Consider the following 14,686-nt stretch of genomic DNA (forward strand, 5'->3'; position numbering starts at 1 on the left):
CTAGACTTGTATCGAACGTGAACCTCCGGAACACATCTTGCAGATCTACAGTTGTGCCTTCTTCAGCTATATGATCAAGAACTGGAACAAGGCCGTCCTTCACTTTACTTCTAATGGTACTCATTGACAATCTTTGAAACCCTTGATGGTTGATCATGACCTGAGTAGCTTTCCTCTGATTCTTCCATGCCACCGAGTCCTTTGTGAGTAACGCACCTTCGAAGGCATCAAAAACCTCTTTGAAGTCGGAACCTTTAGCAAAATTGGAGAAGTTTGAGTTTACTAGGTAGTGAATGTTAACTGGATCAGCAGTGAGCAGCATATCCATTCCAGCGAACCACGGCCCCTTGAATGTAAATGTTAGCTCAGTGCTTTCAAGAAGCTCCACAGTGAAGTCAAAGATACGGTGGAGCACCAAGAAAAGACCCGGAATCATCCCAACAACGGGCCAGCTGATTATAAGAAACCGGTAAATAGGTTTCTTGAAGAGGAAGCAATGGAAGATGAGAAAGCAAATGATGGCTATGGAAACTCCAGTTAAGCTTATTGAAGCCATAAGAGAAGGATAGTTTAATAAACAAAGATGATCAGTGTTGTGATGAGTTCTTTGAGTGAAGAGGAAATTTAGTTTATAGACAAAGATGTCAAGCTATTGCGTTTACATGTAAACTACAAATCATTTTTGATTTTTGGGCAACATATTAAACATAAACATGAATATATAGTTAATTTCTTTTTTTTTGTATACATTTACAACTGACAAAAACAACTTGTTGAAATACTAATGAATTTAAGATGAGTAGGAAGTAGGAATTGACAAATTAAATTATTTGTTAGCTAGTAAGATTTTTTGTTTCCGTTTTAGCTTTGTTGTTCTTGTTATATTATAATCGTTGAAAATAGTAAAAATTGTTTGTTTGTACTGAAATATTGCAAATTGACTACTCTTATGAAAGAAGTGTAGTGTAGTCACAGATGTTACAGTAACCACAAACTATGTAGTTGATTGCTAGTAAGAGACGTCAAAATTCAGCCAAGTCACAACTTCGGTTATTGCCAAGACCACAGCAACAAAGTCACAAAGATCTGCGAGAGAGAGATATGGAGGAAGAACTCAAGAGCTTGATCAAAGTATTGGTTTTTACGATCATCTCCATATCTTATTGTTACTATTTCCCACCTAGAATCAAATCAGGACTTCCTCGATTCCTCTCTGTTTTCCCTATCATTGCTCTGTTTCTTCTTCTTCCTCTGTTTTTCTCCACTGTGCATCTCTCTTTCATCACTGCGTTTTTACTCACATGGCTCGCTAATATCAAACTCATCCTCTTCTCTTTTGATAAAGGTCCTCTAATCCCAGTTCCTTCAACTCTCTCCCGGTTCCTCTGCTTTACTTGCTTCCCAATCAAAACCCAACAAAACCCTAAACCTCAGACTCATTTGCCCAAATTGGTTTTCACAGTTAAAGTTTGTATCTTTTGTGTGCTGTTACATTTGTATGACTACAAACAAACTCTGCATCCGCTTCTGCTATTAGTACTCTATTTTTTACATCTATACCTAGAGATTGAGATCATTCTTACGTTACTCAAAGTTTTTGTTTCGATCTCTCTTGGATGCGACCTGGAGCCACATTCTAATAAACCATACTTAGCCACGTCTCTAAAGACTTCTGGGGTCGCCGATGGAACACTATTGTGCCCACGATTCTCCGGCCAGACGTTTACAAACCAATGCGGCAAGTCTCTGAACGCCGAATGAGCTCCAACTGGGCTCTGTATTTGGGGACCTTGGTGACGTTCACCGTCTCCGGTTTGGTTCACGACTTGCTATTCTTCTACTTAACTCGTGAGATGCCCACAGGAGAAGTTACTCTGTTCTTCATGTTACAAGGCGTTTGCCTTGCGGCGGAATTGGCTGTAAAGAAGAAGACGACGGTGACGCAGCGGTGGCAGTTGATTCCAAGCATACAATAAAACCTTAAGCATACAATAAAACCTCATTACAAGCTGAAACTTAAGGTACGTAGATCACACTTACATTTTTCTCCTTATTTAATACTCTTAGACTATGAATTTAAAATCAAACTCAAAACAAACATAATTATTTCACTCATATCAAGAGGAACACCTCTTGTTAATTGTAACCTTAAATCCATGCTTCATTCGAAGAAACAAACTAGTGTTTGGTTCAAACTTCTGCCCTTTAGCAACCTTAATGTCATAGTTTTGTAATATCTCCACCGCCACAATCTTCATTAGCATCATAGCTATATGTTTACCTAGGCATACTCTCGGGCCGGCATTGAATGCTAAGAACTTGAAGGCAGGTACATGTCTCAACTCTCCGGTCTCTGAATTCCATCTCTCTGGCTTGAACTCTAATGCATCTTCTCCCCATATGGTTCTCATCTTACCCACCGCATAAATGAAAATCAAAATCTTCGAGTTTGCTTCGACTTTATGTCCACTTGGAAGCACATCTGATTCTAGAGGAGACACACGCTCCAGAGGAACCGGTGGGTAAAGCCTCATCGTCTCACACAATGCGGCATGTAGATACACTAGCTTGTTTAAGTGCTCCATTGGATCATAAGATGGCTTCTCTTGGCCACTACTACTTCTTGGGAGAATCTTGTCAATCTCTTGCCGAATTTTAGTCATCACATTAGGGTTTTCGGACAAAAGCCAGAAGAACCAAGTGAGAGCAGAGGCAGTGGTATCTCTCCCAGCTAGAAGTAAAGCTAAGACATTGTCTCTGAGGAACTTATCATTGATAGGATCCAAGAGCTGGTACTTGGTTGTATCAAGCTTTATGTGAGATGTCAAAAGATCTTCACTTTCTACACTGGAATTAATCCCTTGTGATCTTTTTATCTCTTCCTTCCTAGCTGATACGTATTTCGCACACACTCGATCAAAAACGGCACCAGCTTCTGTCATCTTCTTCTCTATCCCGACTCCAATCAATTTTTGTAGCTTCCACAAGAGTCTAGGTTTAACATGCCTATAGAAAACGCCTTCTACTATATCGTCGAAAGCTTTAGCGGACTCAACCTCTGGCATTTCAATGGAGAGAGATCTAGGATCATCACACCCGGTTATTGTAACTAGACTTGTATCAAACGTGAACCTCCGGAACACATCTTGCAGATCTACAGTTGTGCCTTCTTCAGCTATATGATTAAGAACTGGAACAAGGCCGTCCTTCACTTTACTTCTAATGGTACTCATTGACAATCTTTGAAACCCTTGATGGTTGATCATGACCTGAGTAGCTTTCCTCTGAGTCTTCCATGCCACCGAGTCCTTTGTGAGTAACGCACACTCGAAGGCATCAAAGACTTCTATGAACTCGGAACCTTTAACAAAATTGGAGAAGTTTGAGTTTAATATGTAGTGGATGTTGGCTGGATCAGCTGTGATTAGCATATCCATTCCAGCGAACCACGGTCCCTTGAATAAAAATGTCAACTCCGTGCTTTCAAGACGCTCCACAATAGAGTCATAGATACGGTGGAGCATCAGGAAAAGATCCGGAACCATCCCCAACACCGGCCAGCTTATTCTAAAGAACCGGTAAAGAGGTTTCTTGAAGAGGAAGCGATGGAGGATGAGTAAGCAAATGATGGTTATGGAAACGCCAATTAAGCTTATTGAGGCCATAAGAGAAGGAAGGGTTGATAAACAAAGATAATCAATGGTGCATGTGATGGGTTCTTTGAGTAAAGTGGAAACTTAATTTATAGACAAACTACAACGCTGTATTACCATTTATGGTGATCTCTATAGCTTCAGTAAGAAACTATGCATCAAGCACAAGATAATATATGCACTTTTTATTTTTATTTTGCTTTTTTTGAGGTTAACATGTGAAACCAAATTTTTAAAATTACATATCATTGTTACGATTACGTAACTATCATACATTGAGCTATCCAATCACTATGGAATATCAAGTTGTGTGCAGACACTGTCATAATAAATGCATGAGACAAACTTTGTGGCAAGGACGAGGGCCGGTCCAAGCTTTTGATATGCCTAAAGCAAAAAAAAATTTTGCTAACTAACAAAGCACTGAAACAAAAAAAAATGTGCTAAAAACTACCTACAATGGGTTCGAACTAGAGACGTTGAGACTTTTCCCCCTGGACTATTAAACAATTTTTTGCTGTCTAAAGCCTGTGCTTTATGACCTTTAGCTCCGGGCCGGCTTGAAAGACCAAAAATCACGACCAAATCTAGGTTTCTGATTTAAATAGAGTTTTAATGATTTAAAATGTTAGATAAAATTTGTTGTTATTTAATCAAGATTTTTTAAATTTTTGTAAAGTTTGGTGTTATTAGTTTTGGATTTGTAAAAAGCAATATAAAGTCTATATAAATCTAGAGTTATTGGATTAATACTCTTATAAAGTTGGTAAAATGTTTTGTGATATTTAAGTAAAACAAAAGAATCTATAACCGTTAATAACTTAAATTATTATGTTGTTAGTTTGTGATTTTATACATCGTTTTCACAAAATAAAGTTGTTGGGTATACTTTTATTTACATATTTTATATAATGTCTTAATCTTATTTAAACCTAGTAAATTGGAGGTAACATGTCAAGATTCTAGAAGAGTCTTGATGAACTAATAAAGTCTTGCTCGCTTAGCACGACTGGGCCTTAGCACGACTATGGTTTACTAGTTGGCCTCAACGATAATTCTAAGATAAGGCTGAATATATTTTGTTGGCCGACTCGACTCGAGTATATCACAAAAGAGAACGAATTTTTGACTCTGAATCCCACGAGGATTAGGAAGAGGGCTTCCTCTGTAAAAGGAGAGAGGATCTCAACATAAAGGATCATCGAGAACAAAATAAGAGACCTAAAGCATAAGACGCACGACTCAATACTAAGAACAAGGCGAGGGTTTATTGTTTGACTCATTGTGCCTTGAAATCTTGTGCTTGTATTCCAGACTTTAATCAATAAAAAAACAACTATTCAACATCTCTTCCTTGTTTTCCGTAGTTTCTAAACGAATCAGTTACTTTTGCCTAAACAAAAGTCATGAAAAGTGGCGACCAAAAAAAAATGTTTAGAAATAAGCATTAGCATAAGTCTATATCAATTAAATGGGACCCGTCATTGGTTTTTTTTAGTTTTTTTCTTCATGAAAATAGTGAGTTTAATTAACCAAATTGTCTTTATATTCTTCATTAACAAAATGTCTTTACTTTCAAATCCCTTAGTCTATTTACCAAACGCTTTAATGATTTGTGAAGTGTTCTGACTTCAAAATTACACATTTTTATCAATTTTCTTCATTAGCAAAATGTCTTTACTTTCAAATCCCTTAGTCTATTTACCAAACGTTTTAATGATTTGTAAAGTGTTCTGACTTCAAAATTACACATTTTTATCAAAAAAATTTCATTAGCAAAATGTCTTTACTTTCAAATCCCGTGGTCTATTTACCAAACGTTTTAATGATTTGTGAAATGTTATGACTTCAAAGTTACACTTTTTTTTTGTCAACAAGAAAACTACAATCAACTGATTATAGCCAATGAGAGGGATGCAAGTAGACTTGTTTAAAAATGTGCGGACAGGAGCGAGCTTTGCGCGCCAAAGAATCCGCCATGCCATTCAAGTTATGTGGAATGAGAGTGAGAGAAAAGGTTGAGAATTTTTTCTTATCAGTGTTGATGTCGTCAAGGTAGACAGAGAACGCCAGCCACTCGGTTATGAACATAATCTGAACAGTCCGTCATGAACATAACATCACTGTAGTTATGACCTATCATGCATCTCATCTCCCAGACCGGAGCTTCAACTTCGGAATGAAGGGGAGAAAGACTACGTCGTAAATTTGAGGTACCCATCATTGGGTAGACTCCTGAGCATGATGACAAAACCATTCTAAACCTGCAAATTTATCTGTGGCCTTCCAAGACCATCAAAGAAACAATGATAACCGGTATACAAGTTTAAGGGAGTTAAAACCCTAAGAACTTGACTCCTAATAGAATTATTGGTTGGTGTGGATCCCAAAGGAAGACCCAAATCCTCCAACTGAGCTCCTTGCCAGGCAGTTGCTTCATCCTTAGCAACCCGTAATAATTCCATTGGGCTACCATCCACATTATCATAAATTTTGCCATTACGAACCTTCCAAATATACCAGAAAGATCCATGGATATGAAAGAAATGGATCTCCTTCTGAGATCATCCTAAAAATGTAATCCATATTAGCATAGACAGACACAGTAGGAAAGGCTAAAGAGCCCACTGGGACACTAGCCAGTGCCCAAGTTTGTCTCGTTGGTGGACATTCGAAGAAAACATGATTAACCGTTTCCATTTGATAACCGCATCGAGCACACTTATCATCACACGGTATCCCACGCTGGTTTAAATTAGACCAGACCATACACCCCGTCAGCAATTGCCACGTCAAATGCTGAATTTTTGGTGGGCACTGTATTTTCCATACCCTTGCTAAAAGAGGATTAGTATCCGGACCACATACCTGAGAGCGATGAATTCGCGTATCTACCATTCTAGTTGTGTAATACCCAGATTTTACCGTATATTTTCCCGTTTTCGTGAAGTGCCACCCTAACAAATCTCCCACTGAGGAATTCCCAATAGGTAAAGCACTACAAAATTACACTTTATAACTAGAGTTTAACTCGCGGTACACTGAGTTATTTGTGAAAAAAAAATTAATTTGTATTTAATTATTATTTATATTTGGTATTTAAGATTGTATATTTGTATTACTGTATTTTGATTGTTTATTTAATTATTGTATTTTGATTGTCAATTCTATGATTTGACCCGTAAAATAGTGCATGACAATTTTTTTTAATATAATCGTAATTGAATAAACTTAATTAAATAAGTCTAATATTCAAAATAATGAAATGATGTTGGCATAAATAGTCGAATTTCAGATTAAAATATTTTGTGAGTTTTACTATAGTAAACAACCTATAAAAAAAATATAATCATATTTATGTAAATTTTAACCCACACCATCACATACCTATGGAAAATATAATCAATAATACTTTAGTTTAAACTTTCGATAAATTTAAAATATTAATAACACTTAAATGTTTTGAGAAATACCCTCAAATAGCACCAAAGGTATGATTTATGGACAATTATAGCACACATTCTACAAATTTCCAAAAATAACACTAATTAATACAATTATAATATATTAAATAGTTTTTTAGAATTTCTTTTTAAGTGTTGTGTTGACTATTTTACATTTAGGTATCTTTTAGGAGGTACGGTTTGTGGTTTAGAGTTTACGATTTAATTCTGAAAGTTTAATGTTGATATATGGTGCTAATTTCGGAAAATAGGAGAGTGTGTGATAAGTTTGGAAGAAAAACTTCAATTAGTGCTATTTTGAGAATTGCCCAAAATATTTCATAGAGTTTATTTAGTTATAATATTTTAGACCTTTTTAATACTTAAAATTTTTAAAGAGTTTAAATATTTAGAATATTTTAAAAAATTCTATAAAGGTTAAATATCTAAATTATTTGAACTCTTTAATATTTTCAATATTTATAAATTCTTAAACTTCTAAAGTTTCATAATTATAATATATTGAAACTTTATAAAAACTCAAATAGAAATCCAGATTAAACCGAATATTTTTTTTAGATTTGGACGCCTTAGAAATCAAGATTCCTGCTCATTCGTAGTTGGAAGCATAATAGTTCTGAACGGTTGTCTCAAATTTACTACTCGATGTGAGACATTATAAGATATGCGAAAAAATTTATTTTTGTTATACATATTTTTATGTTATAAAATAAATTAAAAATAAATAATATCATATAAATATATTTGGCAGATGTTTTAAAAAGTTTTGATATAAAGATAACAAATATGTTTTTATACCAAATTCATAGTGATTATTTAGGAATCTAACTGATTGTTTTGAATTTTTAGCTATATTTTAGTTTTCATATTTATTTTATTTTTATTTTGCAACTTTTTACGGATTAAATTTGTAAATAAGTTTTTAAATAGGTGAATTTGCACAATTAACTTTTTATCATACCATTTTCTACAAATACCCTCTATAGGTGTCCATTTTCAAAAATACTCTCTTCAACATACAAAATAACTAAATTGCTCTCTTTTAATAAATAACCCATGATGAAGAAAGGAATATTCTTTCCAACAAAAAAATATATATCTTCCAAGAATTTCCCGCCAAAAATTTCCAACAAAAATTTTCCGACAAAAATATTCCGGCAAAATTTTTCAGCCATAATTTTCCCACAATTCCTAGAAAAAACCTTTTAAACATTTTTAAAACCCTTAAAATTTTCATAAAACCCCTTGTAAATCTTTTAAAAGACATCCAACTTTAGTAAACGTTTTAAAATTTTGTAAATCATTTTAGAGTATTTTTGAGAAATATCTCTTATGGTGTACTTCTTTTTAAAATACCCCTCTTTTCTATCAATTTTCAAGAATACCCTTTTTCAAATCTGAAAAATTATAAACTTTTATATGGTTGATAAGGTACATCAAGATCATCGTTACTACTGGGGAACTAAATCCAAATATTTATAAGGTTTTAAAAATTTCTAAACGGCATTTATAAGGTTTTTATAAGGTTTTTAAAAGGTTTACAAAGATTTTATAAGGTTTTTAAATGCTTTTTAAAAGGTATTTATATGGTATTTATAAAATATATATGTAAATTTACACACATATAAAGATAATTTGTGTCCATAAATATATGCTTGCACATATTTTTTTGATAAATTTTAAATTTTCTAGTGATTTTTTGATAAAATTAGAAATAGTGATATTTTTAAAAAGTGGTATTGGAAAAAGGGTATTTTTGAAATTCCCCCATCATTTTATAACATTTATAAATTACTTTAAATCACTTATAACCGTGGTAAATCCTTTAATAAAAACTTTTGTAAACTTTCTAAAAGCCTTTCAAAACATTTGTAAATCCTTAAAAACTATTTTAAAGTCCTTGTAATGCCTTTAAAAACCTTCGTAAACTTCTAAAACCCTTTAAAACTCATTGTAAATCCTTTAACCTATTTTTAAATCATGTAAAACCATTTTGAAATCCTTGTAAATGCCTTTAAAACACTTGCAAATCCTTTTAAAAACCATTTAAAAATCCTTGTAAATATTTAAAAACCATTTGAAAATCTTTGTAAATCCTTTAAAACCATTATAAACTTATAAAATCTTTTAAAAACCATTGTAAATCCTTGAAACTAAACCGCCTAAACCAAAATTGATGGTGTCGATCAACACTGCTCAAAAACATGCACGGGTATTACAACTCTAAACTAAGAAAAACAATTGAAAAATAAATTAAAATCACTAGAGGAACATCAAACTAAAAAAAAAAACACTAGAGGATAGAATACGCCAAAAAGTAAAGTCGCCGTTGCCAGATAGTGATGCCGGAAAACTGAAGCTCGTGGAGAGTAAAGTTACTAGAGAATCTAAAGTCGATCACAGCAGCTCCACCATCGACAAATCTTATTTGGACAAAGTTAAGAAGAAGAGTCGACATGACTAACAAGTAACAAAGAAGGAGAATGTTTTTAGACTTTCAAACTAATTTCAAAATTTTAAAAATCGTTAGATTTTTTGTAAGGGTAAGATTGAATTTCTTTTTTTTTCTTAACAAAGCAAAAAAAAATATATTTATAAGTGATGAATACTACTTAATTAACCTTCATATTTTACGAGATAATTTAGTGATTAATCTTTTAATTTGGATCAATCTAATGTTTTTTCCATTCAATACTAGAAAAGCCTAGTATACCAACTTTTACAACAACAACAACAACAACTACAAAAAAAAAACTACATAGATGGAAAAAAATAAAATAAAATCAAATTATGTTTTTACATCAAGTTTCCCTTTAAATATTTCAACAAAGACTTGATTCCAGGACCATATAGATACATTTAAATATTTCAAAAAGATGTTACACCAGGACCAGAGTACATTTAAAGATTTTTACAAATACGTGATTTTAGGACCAGAAGAATTTAAAATATATATTTATATCGTATGCAACATATATGATATATCTCTATTTTTTGGATCTAGACTTGAATGGGAATTTGTGATCACAGTAATCATATATATAAAAGTAAGGTTTCACTCTCTGCTTATTGGTGGAAAAATATTTAAAGGTTTAATTTTTTAAAAAAAAATAAATAAATAAATGTTTATGATAATCAATCAATAAAAATTTTAATTACACTATAAGTTATAATCAACTGGCAAAGAAAATGAAAGGACTTAATCATATATCATTCAACAAAATAAATAAATTAATTAATGTTTATGACAATCATTCAATACAAAATTTAATTACACTATAAGTTATGATCAAATGGCAAAGAAAATGAAAGAACTTAATCATATATCATTCAACAAAATAAATAAATAAATAAATAAATAAATGTTGATGACAATCATTCAATACAAAATTTAATTACACTATAAGTTATAATCAAATGGCAAAGAAAATGAAAGGACTTAATCATATATCATACAAAAAAATTTATAAGGCTTATTGGTGGAAAATTATTTAAAATCATATATATAAAAGTAAGGTTTCACTCTCTTTATTGTTCCATTTTGTATTCATTTTTTAAAATATAATATTTATTTTTAATTAACCAAAAAACATATTTAATCATACACATTAATTCATATTTTAAATTCACACTTTACTAATAAAATGAAACTGAAAATTATATAAATTTCCAAAGATTATTGGTTTTCTTTATTGAATTCCAATTAAACACAATATAAATTATAATTATACCTCCTCTAATTTAATTATTTTAAAAATGTAACTTACATCACTTCTTATTATAAATAGCTATTCTCATATCCTTTTCTACCATATCTCATATCTTCATTATTCTCTTTGTTTTTTTTTTTAAAGTTCTTGCATGCGGTGAAAACTCATTTAAAATATCATTGTAAGAGTTTGATTAATTATTTAGTTTAAACTTTTGTTTTCGATTTTATTTATTTTTTGTTTTTATGTATTTCTTTATGTCTTCATTGTTTTTTATATTTTTAAATGTAATACATATGTATAATAATATTTTATGGTTATAAGAAAATCAAGCAAAAGAAACCATCTTCATTATTTTACATTGGATTTTTGTTTCTTACTCACATATTCATGTATATTTATTTTAATTTCAAAAGTATGTAATTTTTTAACAAAATAAACTTTTTGTTATATAATTATCAAACCAATTTGTAAGACATTCTTTTAAGAATAATGATCCTTATATTTAGTTTGTGATTCAACATGTAATAATATAAACAACATTATAATTTTTGTTAACTTTGAATTTTATACTTGACTTCCTATATAAAAAACAATTTGATATTCAATTTTCTATCTATTATATATACTACAACGATGAAAAATATAATTAAACCTAGAGATATAGCTTAAATTAAAAGGAATATAAAAACAAATTAAAAAATAAAATTATTCTTTGGGATTTTTTTAAGGTTTCTCCTTATTGGTCCATTTAGCATTTATTTTTTAATTATAATATTTATTTTTAATTAAACCAAATATCTAACACATTTAGTCATATACTTTAATTCATACTTGAAACCCACGCTTTACTATTAAATTGTAACTTAAATTATATAACCTTTCAATTGACTCTTTGTTTCCTCCATTCAATTTCAATTAACACACTATAAAATATAATTATAACTCCTCTAATTTAATTATTTTAGAATTATAACTTACATCATATTTTATCCTATAAATACTCATTTTTACATCCTCCTCCACCATATATGATATTCTCAATATTTTCTTTGTTTAATTTTTAATGTTCTTGCATGGGTTGAAAGCTCAATTAAGATATCATTGTAATAGCTTGATTATATATTTGGTTAAAACTTTTGTTTTCAATTATATTTCTTCTTTATTTTATGTATTTTTTCATTTTTTCATTGTTTTCTATACTATTAAATATATAATACATATGTATAATAATATTTTATGGCTATAAGGAAATTACTTTATCGATGGGATTCAAAAATATTGATTTCTGACCATCGCACCATAAGAAAATCAAGCTAAATAAACCATCTTAATTGTTTTACTTTATATGTTTTTTTCTTTCTCACAAATTCATGTATATTTATTTTATTTTCAAAGTATGTAATTATTTTAACAAAATAATTTTTGGTTATATTCAAACCAATTTGTAAGACATTGAAACAAATAAAATTTTATACACAAATAAAGGTAATTTGTGTATATATTTATAAGTTTACACACATATATGGATAAATATTAACATTTTTAGTGGTTGTTTTGATAAAGTTTGAAAATGGGGTAAATTTAAAAAGGTGGTATTTTTAAAAGGGTATTTTTTAAATTCTCCCAATATCATTCCTATTTTTACCATTAACAATATTATCGTTTTATCAAAAATTACTTAAAAGCACTAAAGAAAATTACTATCAAAACTGAACAATTAATCAACGAATAAATTCAAAAGATATGGATGTATGCTTCTATTGTATGATTTAAATAAATAAAATATAAAAATGTCATAAACTAAAATAATTAAAGTAAATATACAACAACCCGCGCATATGCGCGGGACATTATCTAGTAAAAATATAAAAAAAGACCATTAATGATCTAGGACTTGTGGTCATAATAGAGTTAGGTTTGTGTGCCATAAAAACCAGTAGTGTTGGAGCTTTTGTTGGATATGATTCAATTCTCACGAGTTTTGTATTTAACTTAGGTGATTGTGCCGACAAAAAAAAAACTTAGGTGATTGCGAATGCCAGTAAAAGACATTAAAAAATCAGCAAAGCCACAACACCGACAAAAACACAGCAACAAACACACACACAAAAGTTCTGAGGGATGGATGAAAAAGAGTTTGATCGAAATATTGGTTTTTACAATCATCTCCATCCTTACTATTAATCGCAAAGTGTTTTAAATCTGTTTCCAAACATAACCAATTAAATATTTTTTCAAAACTGCAGATGATTTGTTTTTAAATCGTTTATACAAGTTTTACAAGGTTTTTAAAAGATTTTTGAAAAGTTTTTATACGATATTTATACGTTATTTATACAGTAGTTATGAAAGATATATAAATTTATATATAAAAAGGTAACTTGTGTATATATACTATTAATTAGGAAGTACACCTTAAAACCAAACACCCTCTAATTGAAAAAAAAAATTCATGAAATATATTCCACTTGACAAACAGAATTATTGACAGCAAAAAAAAAAAACAAAAAAACAGAAACAATCTATATTTATGGAAATCATAATAATCTTTTACCATAAAAAGTGGCCAATTAAATTCAAAATTAAATATATGTAAACATGTCTATTTTGAATATACATTAACATATTTAATATTAATTTAATATTTTAATATAATTTCGAAATTAATAGAATAAATATAAAATGAAATCTAATAAAACAAAATCATCATATATCTAAAAAACAAAGATAAATATTTTATAGATTAATAAAAAGATAAAAAAATATGTTAGCATATGAAATAATCAACTAATCAAATTTTACATAGTATATATACATCATCAAATTTTTTAAAATTATATAATTTTTAAATATAAATAAAAATTAAACAAAAAAATAATTAAATATTTTTTTGCTAAAATCATGCGAATAAACATTTTAGATATCATAAATTTCTTATTTTCACATAAAAAATATTCATATTCAAAAAGCAATCTAGCAATTATAGCACAAAAGATATCTACAAAATGTATCATTAATTCAATTAGTTAATGATTTTTTATTTGGTCAAACAGTTAGCTTATGATTATTCTAAATTTCTTTTTTCTTATTAATTTCACACAATCTTAACAAAATAAATCTTCATCCATTGGCAATTTGCATATCATTACTATTATCAAATATTAAATAATTGTTTTATCAAATCATTAACTACATTTTGAGATTATAAACATATAGAATTTCTATTAAGATTAAAAATAAATAACAAGTGGATATATCACATTTAAATTATTTTAACGACTTATTACCAATTTTTAAATAATAAATGGATTATATTTTATAATTTAATCTAATTAAAACAAATAAAATATCAAATTGGTATGATATAATAAATAAATATCTACAAACATTATCTCACATATACATAGAATTTTAAACTATCTTTGAAAAATATGATATATAAGTTTTGGATAACCGGTTGAAATAAAAAAAAAATTGGTGGTTATATTTAATTGTCAAAATCTCAAAATATTGTACAAAATTCAACATTGGGACGTATAAATCTCTACTTTTGGACGATTATATGAAATTTTACATATATTAAAATAATATTTAGTTACATGTAAATGGTGTTATTTATTAAAAAAATATAAACTTATAGGAATGTATACAAGACGGGAACTTATAATTCGAAAACAAACATTATCTGAATTATTTCTCATAAAAAAAAAAACATGATCAGATATAATTGTTATGAGACATGGTTATAAAGTTAAATTCACTTTCAACTTTCAAATATAAAACTACGAGTATGATACGGGACATGTAATTTAAATTGCTAAATTTAATTTCCACTTTGCTATTTATTTCAAATATT

At 29.4% G+C, this 14,686-nt stretch overlaps 2 protein-coding genes and 1 pseudogene across 2 annotated transcripts in view; 1 reads left to right on the forward strand and 2 right to left on the reverse strand.

The window, feature by feature from the left end:
- LOC17874785 (alkane hydroxylase MAH1) overlaps positions 1 to 584 on the reverse strand; it is a 1,826-nt gene extending 1,242 nt beyond the window's left edge. The window contains exon 1 of the mRNA XM_023777793.1: positions 3 to 584. Within this exon, the coding sequence (XP_023633561.1) occupies positions 3 to 556 (554 nt within the window). The 5' untranslated portion in view covers positions 557 to 584. The remainder of the gene's footprint in view (positions 1 to 2) is intronic.
- The window catches only part of LOC17874606 (alkane hydroxylase MAH1), a 5,033-nt gene extending 1,241 nt beyond the window's left edge, over positions 1 to 3,792 (reverse strand). The window contains exon 1 of the mRNA XM_006280252.2: positions 1,980 to 3,792. Coding sequence (XP_006280314.1) covers positions 2,118 to 3,665 — 1,548 coding nt within the window. The 5' untranslated portion in view covers positions 3,666 to 3,792 and the 3' untranslated portion in view covers positions 1,980 to 2,117. The remainder of the gene's footprint in view (positions 1 to 1,979) is intronic.
- LOC17876738 lies at positions 1,086 to 2,409 on the forward strand (annotated as a pseudogene).
- Positions 3,793 to 14,686: the final 10,894 nt, after the last annotated feature.

The sequence above is a fragment of the Capsella rubella genome, unplaced genomic scaffold (assembly GCF_000375325.1).
Source record: "Capsella rubella cultivar Monte Gargano unplaced genomic scaffold, Caprub1_0 scaffold_8, whole genome shotgun sequence".
NCBI lineage: Eukaryota > Viridiplantae > Streptophyta > Magnoliopsida > Brassicales > Brassicaceae > Capsella > Capsella rubella.